The sequence below is a fragment of the Scardinius erythrophthalmus genome, assembly GCF_964197995.2.
Source record: "Scardinius erythrophthalmus genome assembly, chromosome: 4".
Taxonomy (NCBI): domain Eukaryota; kingdom Metazoa; phylum Chordata; class Actinopteri; order Cypriniformes; family Leuciscidae; genus Scardinius; species Scardinius erythrophthalmus.
In genome coordinates this window covers 20,836,474-20,851,582 of record NC_138224.1, presented here as the reverse complement: position 1 = coordinate 20,851,582, position 15,109 = coordinate 20,836,474, and the positions used below count along the sequence as shown (strand labels likewise).

At 37.9% G+C, this 15,109-nt stretch overlaps 1 protein-coding gene across 8 annotated transcripts in view; it reads right to left on the bottom strand.

The window, feature by feature from the left end:
• celsr1a (cadherin EGF LAG seven-pass G-type receptor 1a) overlaps window positions 1–15,109 on the bottom strand; it is a 104,353-nt gene that overhangs the window by 47,912 nt on the left and 41,332 nt on the right. For 6 of the 8 annotated variants that reach the window (XM_081363643.1, XM_081363646.1, XM_081363642.1 and 3 more), the window contains exons 3-6: window positions 12,048–12,270; window positions 11,133–11,248; window positions 8,814–8,902; window positions 4,217–4,297 (exon numbers count right to left, since the gene is read on the bottom strand). In XM_081363643.1, the coding sequence (XP_081219769.1) occupies window positions 4,217–4,297; window positions 8,814–8,902; window positions 11,133–11,248; window positions 12,048–12,270 (509 nt within the window). The remainder of the gene's footprint in view (window positions 1–4,216; window positions 4,298–8,813; window positions 8,903–11,132; window positions 11,249–12,047; window positions 12,271–15,109) is intronic. The other 2 variants (XM_081363648.1, XM_081363647.1) reach the window with 1 other exon arrangement.

The following is a 15,109-nucleotide window of genomic DNA, read 5'->3' as shown; positions in this document are numbered from 1 at the left end:
AATGGCTTTAAGTAAACTGTTACCAAAAAAAAAACTATTAGTAGTCTGATTTTGGGGTGGGACTCTCTGTCTGTCTAACCAATGGCAGATGGGGGGAGTGTTTGGGAAACATTTGAAAGTCTTCATCATTATGTTTGGTGCATTATTATTTTAGAATCACTGACATATTTTTATAGTTAAGTTTACATACTTTTTATAGTTTATTTTTGTATTTTCCATTTCAGTTTAAATTTTTTAATTTTTTTTTATTATTATTTTAAAATGTTTATACAGCTTTTATTGATTGTTATTTCAGTTATAGTTTTTTTAGAACATCAAGTTTAACTCAATTAATACTAGTTGAACTAAAATAAGTTTACTTTTTATACTTTATTTTATTTTCAGTTGACATTTATTTTATTAAGAAACAACATTTTTATGGTTTTAGTTTTAGATAACTATAATAACCCTTAATTTTGGTGATGTTAAAAGATCAGAAATTATACGTTTTGGCTTTAATGTCTTGGCTGTTAATCAATATGAAGCACAAAAACAGTGTTAGGACTTGAGTTCAAATTTAAATCTTACACGTTTCAAATGAAATGGGACATTAGCAGAATGCAAAAAAGATGGATAAATGTCCAGTACTTTTGAAAGCTGACACAGAAAAAGAGTATTATTTTTAAACTGGAGAAAAAAAACTCCTGAAACTTTGCCAATGGACTCTCATGGGTACAGTCGTTCATTGTTACTCTAAAAGCGCCAACAACTTCACAGAATCTGAACTACGCCACAGTATAATGAATGAGTCGGTCATGATGGTTTGTTCTTTAGTTAAACAGGCCTGATCGTACATTCAGCTCGAGTGCATTCCTCTGGCGAGAGCTTTCGAAAGTGAATGACAGCTGAATAGCAGGCGGAAGAAGATCTATAAACCGAAGCCATCAGCAGTCATTCTTGATCAAATCCCTTGACATGAATTTTTATCATCTTGACACTAAATCACCACTAATCTCCTCATACACAAGGCCAATAATCTCACTGTAACTGAAAGTAAAACAACAAAAAACAGCTTTCCGTGGACAATTGAGACAGCTTTTGTACTACAACTTATCCTGAGTGATTGGATGAATAGTATGCTCTGTAAATGTTACATACGAAGTTTCACTGTGGGAAGATCTGATACAGGTCTGTAGCTAATCAGTCTGGACCCTTAAGGAAATACAAGCTCAAGAGATGAGAGAAACTTGTTTTTAGATGTTTTTTGGATGTTCTACACATCATTTTGAAAGGTCAAAAATACCTTGGGTAAATCTTTAAGCATTCCCATTATTCTCAATGTCAGTTATTTGGTTGGCACATTAAGTAGGTGAACTTGATTTCACCAAGTACAACATGTTCCTGAATCAGAAATGTTGTTGATCCTGGAAAAACATTCAAATCAACCAATCAGAATTGAGGAAGAAGTTTACAGTTTATGTGAAGTTTTGCCTTACACTCTACAACACCAGTGTTATATCATTTTCCCTCTGATATTAGGGATAAGTTAGAAGTAGGGATAGGTTTAGAAGTACATTTTTAGACACAAATATTATATGTGTAATCTATATATGTGTGTTAAATATTGATACATATGTTGACCCAGGAACAGGTCTTACTTGGCAAAATCATGGTGACCAATGAAGTAGTAGTAGAAGTAGAAGTAGTAGAAAATATAGTTGCCTGGAGCCATAGGATAATTACATCCTGACAACTGATTGGCTGATTGCACTTGTATTTTGATTGCTAAACATTTTATTTTGGCAGAATACAAAGATAATTTGAATGTCGTCAATAAAGAAAGTTTTGTTTTTATTTTGCCGAAGGGCCAACCAATCCAACCTTGAACCCTTGGAGATGGCACGCGAACTTCAAACCCAGGCTTATTAGGAGAAACATACCATTTCTGAAAATGACTTGTTTCTTGAACACTACACAACACTTTCAAAACGAAAGGTCCAGTGAACAGAGCTGAAAGAGTATTCAGTTTAATACAAAAAAAAAGATGAATGGTAATCAGGCAACCAGTTGTGTATTTCACAATGTACATATCACGGCAGTTCAGAAATGAAATGTCTAGTGAGTGGCACTAAAATGTGTAATGCTCCATTGTTTAAAAAAAAACAACAACTAAACCCTACCCTAAACCTAACCGTTAGTGTTAAACGTAAGATAAAAAAAGCATTTTCTGAAGCAAACATGCAAATTTAGTATGTTCATACAAGTATTTGAGCTCTTTTATCATGATTTAGGATTCTCCACATCGCAAGTGCAATACTGTACCAGGTGAGCTACCGATCAAGTTTACTATGTATCATCAATAGTTTGCAAATCATGCACTACGCAAGTGTTGTGAGGTCATAACATAGTATTGTGCAAGGAATCATGTTGTTGGTGTTTTACTGCCACGAGTGTTAATTTCAGATTAACAATGAATTGTATGTATAGCTTTGGAGTTTGATACCTATGTGCAATGAGTATATGTAGCAAAATTCACTATTGAGGTAGAACCTCACTTAGGAAATGCTACACAACTAAGCTTTGGAAAAATTGAGACCTTTTGGTTGGTTCGGTTAGCACAAATCCTCAAATTCATTCTCAACATCAACTTCAAAAACACACACTATTCAGTCAACCGCATCATGTCTTCCAAATATATACCCTCCTTACACAGAGATTTTAAAAAGCAGCTGTATAGCTGCACGAAGATCCATGATGTCATTCTTCCTTCCTCTACAGGGCGTGACGTACTCTCACGCTCTGTGTGTCTCATCCTCTCTCCTGTCCCATTTCCCGCTTTGAAGCATTTGGATGATCCCAACAGCTATTTTATGTTGCGGAGACACACTGGGTTTCCAACATTCCTACAGAAATTAACCTTAACTGACGTACAGTGACAAAAATAGAAGATATCTGCATAATACGTCAAGCGCGTTTGGGTTGAACTGGTGCTCTGAACAAGCCTCCATTTTATCACTACATTCAAAGTCCTGTATTTCTCAAATTCATAGAATACAGAAAAGAACATTTCCTCATGTTGACACAACCAACAACTGGAAGCTGGTTAACATTTTACTGCAAATGTAACTGAGGATTTATCAAATAGCCAATACACTTTGATCAAGATACCAGCTTAAAGGCATATTCCCATCGGAGACCATTCTTTCTGCAAGAACTTGTTAAAACAATATGATTCATTCCATTGGACCCCATCAAACACTAATCTGCCTGCAGAAAGTGGATCTTGTTTCCCTAACAAACTACCAACAAATGTTTTGATGCAATTTGATTAACTGAACGTGGGTATGTCAATATCGTTGGCCATTTTGTCTGTATGCAGTAGTCATGAGTATACTGGGAATATACTGGAATTGATTTTCCCGACGAACGGCCGTAATTTCTCTAACGCAGACAAAACTCCATGAATACTCAACAGTGCATACAGCAACACCACAGCACTTAGTTAAATTCACATCATCCAAAAAGACTAAAAAATCTTTTTTGGACTCAAAAGTCATGGGCTTGAGCCAGTTGAATCACTCCCTTACCAAATAGATCGAAGCAGTTGACTTATTCATGGTATTCATTACTCTCGTCATGTCCAACTTGAAATTAACAAATAGCTGTTACTGTATTATGTGTTCTTAGAACTTGTGAGTTTAATTTACTAACAGAGGAATATTCAGATCAGTTTTGTTGCATTAAATTACACTGCAAAAATAATAATAATATAGCTAATAAATGTTTATAAAGACTTTTTTTTTCGTTTAATACAGCTGTTAAAGCTGATGTCTATAAAAATGGTTTATAAACAATGGTTACTTCTAATAGAACTAATGTACTTTTTTAATTGCTAAGTGGAAACAGAATTCACTTGTAAATTGCTAAGTGGAAACAGAATTCACTCGTAAAGTTCCTTGTAATTCCCATCCCTGCTAATGAATCTCTTTGGACACAGATACAAGCTGTTAGAGAGAAAAGAAGCTCTGGGTCTGTATTCACAAAGCTTCTCAAACTACAGGAGTTGGTTTAGGATTTGATTGCCAAAGCTACCCTTTTGTCTCTATATATCCGAGTACAAAACTGATCCAGAAACAGCCCTGGGGACTCTGAGACGCTTTGTAAATGCGGACCCTGAGGACGGAGGGATAGGAGGAACCGCCACCGCAGAGCTACGCTAGGTCACTGTGTACAGTACCTCCTTATGAGTGAGCTCCAGCCAGGCGGTATAGAGGTGGACGCTCAGCACCCCACTGGAGTCCAGCAGGTGCAGGCTGTCCTGCGTAGACCACGGGAGAGAAAGCGGCGATTAGAACGTATGATGAAGCCCTTAAACCCCACAGATGTTGAAACCCCTTTTAAAGTAGCAGCAGACGCTAGTAAAACCTGCCCCAAAGCATTGACATTTAACAGAGATGTCTCTATGATGACCTACAAAACCGGATTAATGAAACAACCAAGGACTGAGGTCTTGGTTTGATTACTTGGTCCGACCCGAGTTCAATTCCACCCCCTTCCCGCTTTCTACGTCGTACGTTTTGGGTCCGTGTTCTTTTTATTAACAAATGGATTGACGGCTCAATCGGACTGAAAAACCTTCATGTAAACACTTCAATCAATCTTACAGAGCTCGAGTTGAATGAGATTTTAATCGGACTGACCGTTTCATCCATTGAATCAAACTACTTTCTCATTTAGATTCAAAAATGCCTTGTGAATCGGATTTCGAAGTTTCGGGTACATATAAAAAGAACTTTCAGAATCTGAAATAGGATTGGATTCATTCGCTCGCTACAATGGGGTCCACATGAACCGAACCCACCTCGACTCGAGTGCTTTCACACCAACCAAACAACCCAAACTTTGGTGAACTTGTTCCGCTAGGAAAGCTTTAGCTTGAATGCATCCATTTGAGTGACATGTACATGTGTTACGGAATTAATTAAATAACACAAACTGATCCTGAATTTAGTTGAGTTTGTGTGTATATTTGAAGGGTAAACTGTAAAACTATCTTCACTCATGCTCGGTTAGGTAAACTAATCCACAAAGAAAATTTGTTTATCACTGACTTTTTAGCTAAATCTATTCGGTGCACCACAGTTTAAAGACTCATATAACTAATTAAATCTGTTAGTATGTCATTGAACATTTTTCCAGCACCTATAGCTCATGACCTCTCTGTAAACCTGCCCGCTTCCGTCACACCCATCCATAGGCTAAATTAACTGTGAACTGGCGCCCTTTACATTGACCAGCATGCTTGCTTGCTTGCCTTGATACCCTAAATCCACTTACTTTTCTTCCAATATTGTGTTTTAAACTGTTTTAGCATTGCTGAAGAGAGAATGGTTTCTTCATTAGGCTACTATCAAGTTTTTTTTTTTTTCGTTTTTTTTTTTTTTTTTTTTCAGTGGTCTCGTGTTTGCTCACTGTGGATGTAAGTGCTGCCACCCTGTTAAGCTTCTTTGTGATCCACTGTGCTTTGATATTAGCGATTTAGAAATAAAGCCGAGTTGAACTGAATTGAGTTCAACATGGCATGTGTTAAATTGTTTTTATGTAGTACACAATTACAGTATGTGCTTTTCTGGTTTTGTACATACAAACTTAAGTAATTGTATGTCTGTATGGGGCTAAATATATACACATACATTTTTTATACAAAAAGCAATGACACAAGGACAAACTACATTGTTTTTTTTTTTTGTTTTGTTTTTCATTTGAGTGAAAAAGATCCGAGTATTAAAATTGATCAAATTTATATATTAATATTCCCTTCTTACAAAAACATCTTGCATTTGTCCTGACAGCTGAAACTGACACATAAGTTAATTAAAGTTAAAGTTATATGGGGATGTCTGGGAATTTTGATTAGTGTCTGTGATATATATCCAGCATGTAATGAGTACTAAGCTCGAATCCAGTTCTAAGCTGCAGGTAAATTGAAAGGACTGAAATTAACTGTGAGAACTGCAGTGTGTGCAGTCACTGTAAATAACGCAGCACACAATGACTCGGACATGGATTCAAATAGTCTGAAGTTGCTACACAACCAATAGGATACTCTAATAAACATAAAATATATGCTCAAGTGGTGACCATGCGGCAACCTTCTGGTCTCTCTCTTGAATCAGACACGGAAGTGACTTAAACTGCAATTCATCGACTGGCCGCTAGAGACAGTCTCCGAAAGGAAGTCAATCCCCAAATAATATATTATTAAAAAATAATACAGCCTGGTACAAAAAGTGGCTTTGGTCTATATAGCTAATTTTGCACTTCAACTGTGAGGGGGGTGAATTTTTTTATAACTCATCTGTTTAAATTATATTAAGTCTTAAAGTTTAATATAAAATCATTCGAAATCGCATACTCTCTTGAGTAGGTACTATTTTGAATAAGTAATACACGACAACTACAAAAAAGTATGTTCCAAGTAGTATAAGTGTGTGTAGTATGAATGTAATCTGGACGTACTACATTCGCCATGCTGTCATTATCATGTGACCTACCGGTGTCAGCTACGTCGCTTCACTGCCGTTCACAAATCCTCTCCTGGATAGTAAAGTGTCCATTGTAAGCACACTTCAGAATCTGGGTACTTCTGGGTACAAATTCATCCGGGTACTTGTTGCCTACTTTTTTATGAGTAGAGTGAATTCGGACTCTTCTTTTATCACATTAAGTTTTTTGCACACTATATAGTGGGGAAGTATGTGATTTCTGATGCAGCCTCTCACGTCACATTACATAACGTCACCTTCGCACACTCACTTTTTCCCTCTGTGTCCTTGAGGCACACCATCCCCCTTGAAATGAACGGATTTGCAACATTCTCTTAGCATGAACTCTAGTGTGTAGGCAACCACAAGCTTTTATATATTCACCCTCTGACCCCATAAATTAAGCATTGGGCATTAGGTATGACTAAGGTACTTTGTCTTTCAATAAGTTCCTTTAAAGTGCAGCGGTACCTTAAAAGGTTGTGAAAGTATGAGCAGATTCCATCTAAAATCCTCTGAAATCCCAACAGGCCACTCTCTGGCTCTGTGCGGATGTGATAATCAGTGGAAGCATTAACTGATTGTGGAGGAATTTCTTTAGATCTGGACAGTATACCTGCTCTTGACAGTTCTCACACTCCGCGAGACATGGCTCGAGACAGAACTTAGTGAGCGTGACACTGCTGTTGGTTATTCTCACAGAGACTGGCTCTCCTGTGCCAATGTGTGTGTGTGTGTGTGTGTGTGTTTGATCAATTCAGCGTGGTAAATCACCACACGCACTCAACAACAGCTGCAGGCTGTCACACACTTGCTGCGTCTCTGGCCTCCCTGTTACTTTTTACAGTGTGTGTGTGTGTGTGTGTGTGTCGGAGGCAGGTGGAGTATTTTTGACACAGCCGTGTGTGAGGACTCCCACTTGGCTGGTGGTCTAACAACTTGCTCGGCACCCACTATGAGTTGTGTTTATTTAGTATCTGTGTATAAACGCACGTGTGTGTGTGTGTGTGTGTGTGTGTGTGTGTGTGTGTGTGTGTGTGTGTGTGTGTGTGTGTGTAGCAACTCAGGCTGGACATAAAAGTGCGTTAAACTATTATGCTCAATCACACAAAACGAGCAAACACTGCATAACCCATTGTATACTACATAGGTAACAATTCACAATGCATACTAAACAACATTTTTAGGTGCTCGCAGGTCCAAAACTCACTCACATAATGCTAAAGTGTTGTGGATGGATGTTTTACTAGTCAACGTCCAAACAGCCCATCCCCAAATGTATATAATATTCTCTTATTCAATGGAAGTCTATCATTTTATCGTCCAACAACTGAAAATCATAAGCCAGTGCTTTGAAAATGAATAATACACCTCTCTTGCCCAAATCTGCCATACCATCCTTTTTTTTTGTACTACAAAAACATGACAAAACAATAAAAATGATAATAAACTTTTCTGTTGTCATATCTTGAGAAAAAAACAACAAACCACAAGTCTGAGATATTGTCATCAACTAATGTCTTTACAAGAAACCGCATTAGTCTTTTTGCAGTAAATTAAAACACAGTCGTAAACTCCCTTGAAATTCGAGACATCCTTATTGTTTCCGTCTCCAACTACTGCTCACTTATACGAGAACAAGGATATGCTTGAAGACTACATTGAAAACAATCTTAAAAGCAGGTTTATGAAACTCAAGTTGGAGTCTCTTACAAGCAGGAAGACTCTTGGCACATCCCAAATGGCATATTCAGTTTCTGATGTTCGGGGCTTGGAAGAGTCGAGAATCACAGGACTGAAATAAAGACGACTGTGTCTTTCGTTACCAAAGCGCATGAGTTTTTTTTTTTTTTTGGAAGCTTTACATGAATCATGTGGCCTCCAGTTAGCAGACTGTCTTTCATTGACTGGCAACATGGAGAGGGCAATGCTAGATAAACTCTAGTCATAATCTTCTTGTGGAGGAGTAAGCAACACATGCAAAAACATGCTAGTAAGTGCATTTAGACTTAATTAAGCAATCTCGTGCAAACCCGCTGTTGCCTTTGGGTGTGGAAGCATTTGAAAACAAACTCCAGTTGAGTGAAATGCAATGCAAGTCAAACAGAGAGAATCCGATAACTGCTATTAAATAATCTCCTGTCTTCCTCAGGTCAGATACAAGTGGAAAGTAAGAAAACAATCGTGGGAACAAACTTCTTTTTTTGCAAACAGTTTTTGCAGAATAAGTGGGAATCTTCAGGAACAACTATTCCAACAATTAAAAGCAAAGATTACTTTATATCTTACCTTGTTGTAGTAGTGAAGCTGAACCGAATGCCACTGGCCATCACTAACTCCACCTGGCACGGAAGGTGCAACAGTTGTTTTAGACTCACCTAGGACAGAAATATGGGAAAAAAATTAGAGGAAAAATTAGTCAAAGAGACGAGAGAAAGGCATGTATGTTAATGTTGTATGCTATACTATGAATTTTTGTGTTACCAACTCATAATTTAAAGTCACTAAACACAGTTTAGTATTTTGAAAAAGTAGCTACACAAGCTACTAACAAAAAGTGGCACACTTAATCTATTTATGTGGGCAATATATTTTTAAATATATACCTACTAGATTAAATAATCTAGGTTTGCAATAAATGTATTACATTTTTATTTATATTGATTTTATCTGACATAAAACCAATTAGGATCTTAATTTAGGGTGAAAGCATTTACACAAAATACAACTAATAAAAAGAATAATATAAACTTAATATAACTAAATTTTTAATTACATATAAAAAAAACCAGGAGCACAAATGACAATCTTTTTTTAAACAAATAATTAGCATGAACTGTCTGAACAAATACATTTAAATTACATTTCTGTCTAACACTGCTTGCATATTAATAAATGCAAGTTGAAAAAGTTGGTGAAGACAGTATATTACTGTAAATGTTCAACATGCTGCATTTATGAGTACACCATAAAAACAAACGTAGCACAAAGTGTGTGTTTTGGCATGCGATAAAGGTCTTTTTGTATAAATTGTGTCTTTGTCACCTCTGGTGCAATATAAAGTAATTTAGTGGCTACAGCACAAAGCTTCTAACATAACTATCAATCATGTTTAGATATTCTCTCTCATCAATAGAGTTCATTCAGAGGGTAGGGGCTCAAAATGTACATTGGGTTTAGAGGAATATTTACCCAAGGCAGGAGTCCCTGCTGGTATTCGTAAAGAATCAGTAAAGAACAACAGAATATTGTGCCCTCTTTGTTGAAAACAATTGCAACATTGTTTAAAAAATGTATTAATTTAGATTTTTTTAAAACCTAATAGATTTTTGATGAAATTTTGCACATTCTTGCACTCTTGATCACTGAAAAACTAAGAATGGTGGTCCAGCCCCTTGACCAGCTGGTCAACAGAACAGTATTAGTACAAGTGTCATGGGTTACAGCATGTAAAACAGGCTCCACAGCATGACACCGCATTGTTCTCTTTGTCTGGGAAAGATTTATGTATGCTATAAGACCAACAGTCCCATTATAGGGCTGTGCTCATCTTGTGTTATTTATAACTGCCTCTGAGCTAAAGTGTGTGTGTGTGCGAGAGAGAGAGAGAGAGAGAGAGAGAGAGAGAGAGAGAGAGAGAGAGAGAGAGAGAGAGAGAGAGAGAGAGAGAGAGAGAGAGAGAGAGAGAGAGAGAGAGAGAGAGAGAGAGATGCATGTTTGCGCAAGTGTGTCTTCCCCTGCACATGCATGGAGACGTTGGAAAGACCAGCTGGGGTCACGGCAAAGCCTCATTAGGGTTTGGACACTTTATGACTTTGAAATTCTTTGTTGTAAACACATCCACCTACAGCAATTTTCTCTCAAAGTGACACATGACTGCACAAACAAGCTGTTTAGCATGGCATGATGTCACCTCAGTTCACTCTATATTGTCAACAACACTTTCTGCTGTCCCAGGTGTAAATCTGACAAACAGTCCAAAGACATACTCTATAGAAGTATACAAAAGCATAAGCAAATGCTTGGCTAAAACATTGCAAGTGCATGGTTCTCTATGCGTTAATGTGCTTTACTGTTGCTTTAATATACCTCAGTATTTAAGGAAGTGAGAGCTACCTTCAAATGTCTGTGCCATTACACTGAGCATGTTTTAATTTATGTAGCTAGCTGTAAAAGTGTTGACAATTTGGCTATCTTTAGCTAACATGCTCTGCAAAATTCTCTTCAAAGAGTGTTAAAATGCTGAGAATGCATACTTGCATTGGGTTATGAATTGTGGACTGACACCCAATGACATGTGAAATAAAGCTTGCATGACTAAAAAGGTTTGTGTTCACATACATGAGTAGAGTATATTTTGGTTAGGGGGTGCATTACCTATCTGTGCTATATCTGTTATTAGCAAAGAGTAGATTTTTCCATTGTATTGGTATATATCTGTGATTTTTTTGTGCATGCTCATTTCCCACATTTTTACATAGGATAAAAACAATCATGGGCTGATCATATCAGCTAGATTTTTAATATCAGTGCATCTCAACTAATGTTGACGCTAAGTTGACGCTCAACTAAGGTGACCTGGGCTTCCCGTTTGTTACAGTGTCGTACCTGCTGAGAAGGTGAGTTGAATCTGTTCCTCTATGATCTCCACAGCTATGAAGTCGTGTTTCTCGTTAAAACGACCGTTGTAAAGTAAAAGGGCGTTTCTCTCTCTTGTGGCAAACCTGGACAGAAAAAAACATTGATCAGAACAACCAGAACTACAGGTTTTATTGAACGTCTACACTACCCCCTCATAAATATTTAACTCTATAAAGGTTCGAATTTACGACCTAAACCAATTGAGCTATGAGAAACCTCCCAGCCAGACAGAAGAAATAACATCTATTAATCAAGGGAGGAAAAGAAAAAAAATCAGAGAGGAAGTAAACGTAAGGCCAGTGGTCTAGAAACAGGAAGTGGTTCCTCTGCCTTGGGCGGCACATCCCACCTCTATCATGCCTGAGCCGTGGCACAGAGGGCAGCGGAGTCAGAGACCAGCTGCTCCACAGGAAAATGATACAAATAAAGAAAAACACTGATAGTACTCTCTCAAAATGTAGCCCTTCCTGTTTTTACACAGCACAGGAGCCCAAATATTTCTCTGGTGCCCCTGTCTCAACAATTGTTGCTTAATATATCAGATAAAGCATCGTTTTCAACTTTACAGTTGATTTTAAACAAATTATCCACGTCTTTCTAACTTTAAAAAACTTACATTAGTTCTAAAAAAATTAAGGGCAAACATGATTTGAGCTTGACATTAGAATGATCAATGTATGACCCAGAATGAGTAGAAGATGAGTCCAGGCATGCCAACTAGCCAGACAGAGCTCAAGGGCTCCTTATGCAACCTCTTCAACAAATTACCCTTTACAGCATGCAAAGCTTTGGGCAGATGTGTCAGTGTAACAAGAAGATAAATGGGGGCATGAGACTTGAGGTCAGAAGCAATTTTCTTGTCAAATATAACCCAGTACTTACATGAAGGAAACAGTGAAGTGGAATCTCTGTTTCAGGCCTCGGAAGGTAATGAAGGACTGTCCGGGAAAGCTGCGGGTTGTCATCTCACAGAAAGGTTTCTCGTACTCTCCAGAAGGGCAATTGCACGTGAAGCCGCCCACTAGCAGGTTGACACACTCACCTCCATTTTTACATACCCCGGGGACACAGCGGCCAGAGCGGGCATCTAATTCACAGTTCTCACCTACAAAGGATTATCAGAAGTCTGTAAAGTTGTAGTGAACTTAAAGTACTAAAAGTATTGGAATACTGATTCAACCTTTTGACATCTTTGGTCACTGTTACACAAGGTATATTGTTACAGAGGAAAATAACCCAAGCTGCAAACGATGTCTCAGTGAGAAAACATCTACACTGGTCTGACTCTATACGGCAGGGCTCTTCAGCTCTTGTTCTGGAGGGCCAGTTAGACTCCTGCTGAGTTTAGCTTTAACCAAATACACCCCAACAAGCTAATCAATGTGTTCAGACTTACTTCAAATTACAGGTAGATGTGCTGAATTGGAATTGGTAAAACTCTGCAGGACACTGGCACTCCAGGACTGGAGCTGAAGAGCCCTGCAATACTGGCCTTAAATCAAAGTTTGAGCTCTGACTTAAGTCTCAGCTTTCCATACGGAAGCACTTGACAATCCAAAAGTTCCTCTATGGCACCACCAATTCCCTTACCGAAGATGGACACACAGATCATGCAGTGTTATATATCAACCATTATCCAGACAAGATCTGAACAAAGGGTGTTTATGTGTGGTGGGGGAACAGGATGGCAGTCCCTGTGCCTGTAATGACCCCTGATTTCCTTGGGATAATCTTTCTCTTGGAGGGAAATAGACAGATCTGTTTCCCTCTAATGTGAGAAAGCCAGAAAGGGATAGATGTTGAGGGGCAGGCTGTCATCGCTATCATAATGGACGCAGAATACCTGGAGTTGAACTGTGACCTTCAAAGTACTGAAGGAGGTGATTATAGGGGTAATTAGCCTTGATAAAGAAGGGGGAGGTGGGCAGGAATGACAGAGGAGCCTCCCAATTGGAGATTGATCAGATATAGCCATCACAGTCTTTCATGTTATATTTGTTATTTAAGACACACAACTTTATTTCACATGGTATGGTCTATCTCAGGGGTTTTCAAAGTGGGGGCCGCGGCCCCCTGGGGGGCCGCCAGGGGGCGCCAGGGGGGCCGCAGCAAGTTGGGGAAAAAAAGCGGAAAAAAGTAAAAAAATATATATTTATATAAAATATTAAATATTTGCTAATATGAGCATTGTTATGAAATAACATTATAATAATTTGTTGCATAGCCTATCTTAACATTATACTTTTAATGTTAATATTTTAGAGATGAACTGATTGATCGGCTAGTAACAAGAATTGGCCGATTTTCACGTGATTTTCAGTCTGACATGCTGATTCAAATGCACTCAGGCGCCGCATGAATAACATGATCGCGCAACATCAGCATCACACATGCACACAGAACGCACATGTAGGAAACCTTGTGAATTACGGCCGTTTCAGACCGCGAGCGGCGCGCGAGCAGCGCGATTCATTCACACTGCGAGCAGGAGCAGCGCGTGAGCGTCAAGCAGGAGCGTCGCATGAGCAGTAGTGAAGAGGAGGGTTTCGGCGCCGAGTCTATTTTTGCTGCGCTGCTCACGCTCAATTAAAGTGAAGGCACACTTTTGATGGACAAAATAAATATGATTTCACACAAAAAGTACCTAAAATGCACATATTGCATGTAGCCTATAGTGTGTTTGAACAAGAACTGGAGTAGGATTTTTGTCTTCATTTTCTTTTCTGACATAGCCTACTAAAGAAAATGAAGACAAAAATATTTTTAGAAAATAAACTTGTTTTTATTAGGCTAATCAGTTTGGGTAAAAGTGGTGTTTTATTATATATATAGGCTATATTAGGGCTGGTGGAATTAACGCGTTAATCTTTGCGATTAATTTGAAATGTTTAACGCGTTAAAAAAATAACGCATTTAACGCAGCACTTTTTTTTTTTTGCCTCGTTTTAATGATTTCCTGTTGCGGCTGCTATTAAAAAGCCGAAAATATGTGGATCGGGTTTCATTCTCGAGCAGCTTTAATGAGCGGGTCTTTTCCGCTCCGTGTGCGCCGCCGCACTCTCCGTTCCGCGCGCGTGTGTGTGTGTGTGTGTGTGTGTGTGTGTCGGCGCGCTGCGCGTTCTGCTCTGTCGTTCACGGCCCAAACGCTCCAATCATGTACCGATCACGCACTGGAAAAGCAAGTCCGCTCAAATAAGGTGAAATTTCTCTCTAGACTTCTGTTTGCTGCGCTGTTATGCATGCTGGGCAACAATGTTAAAGGGATAGCTCACCCAAAAATGAAAATTCTGTAATTTACTCTCCCTCAAGTTGTTCCAAACCTGTATGATTTCCTTTCTTCTGCTAAACACAAAAGAAGATATTTTAAAGAAGGTTTGTAACTAAACAGTTGCTGGTCCCCATTGACCATAGTATTTTATTATTCCTATATGGAAGTCAATGGGGTCCATCAGTCGTTTGGTTACCGACTTTCTTCAAAATATCTTCTTTTGTGTTCAGCAGAAGAAAGAAAGTCATAAAGGTTTGGAACAACTTAAGGAAGAGTAAATGAGGACAGAATTTTTAATTTTTGGGTGAACTATTCCTTTAAAATGACCTGCTCTGATCACATGCTCTGTGTAATAATAGCTTTTTTAGGACTATAGTTTATTTTTATAATTAGCAAAAAAAAAAAAAAAAAATTGAAAAAAAAAATTCTTAAATTGATTATGTTGATTGATTATTGAAAAAGAATAATACATTGATATATTGATGTTTAATATTATTTTAATATAGGGCTATTTTCTGTTCCTTTTTTTCTGGTGATTCTAAGTTTTAATTATTGATGATTACAAGCTTGGAGGAAATGCAATTAATTGCAATTAATTACAGCAAATTGTGCAAGTAATTAGTTAATTTTTTCTAATCGATTCCCAGCCCTAATATATATATATATATATATATAT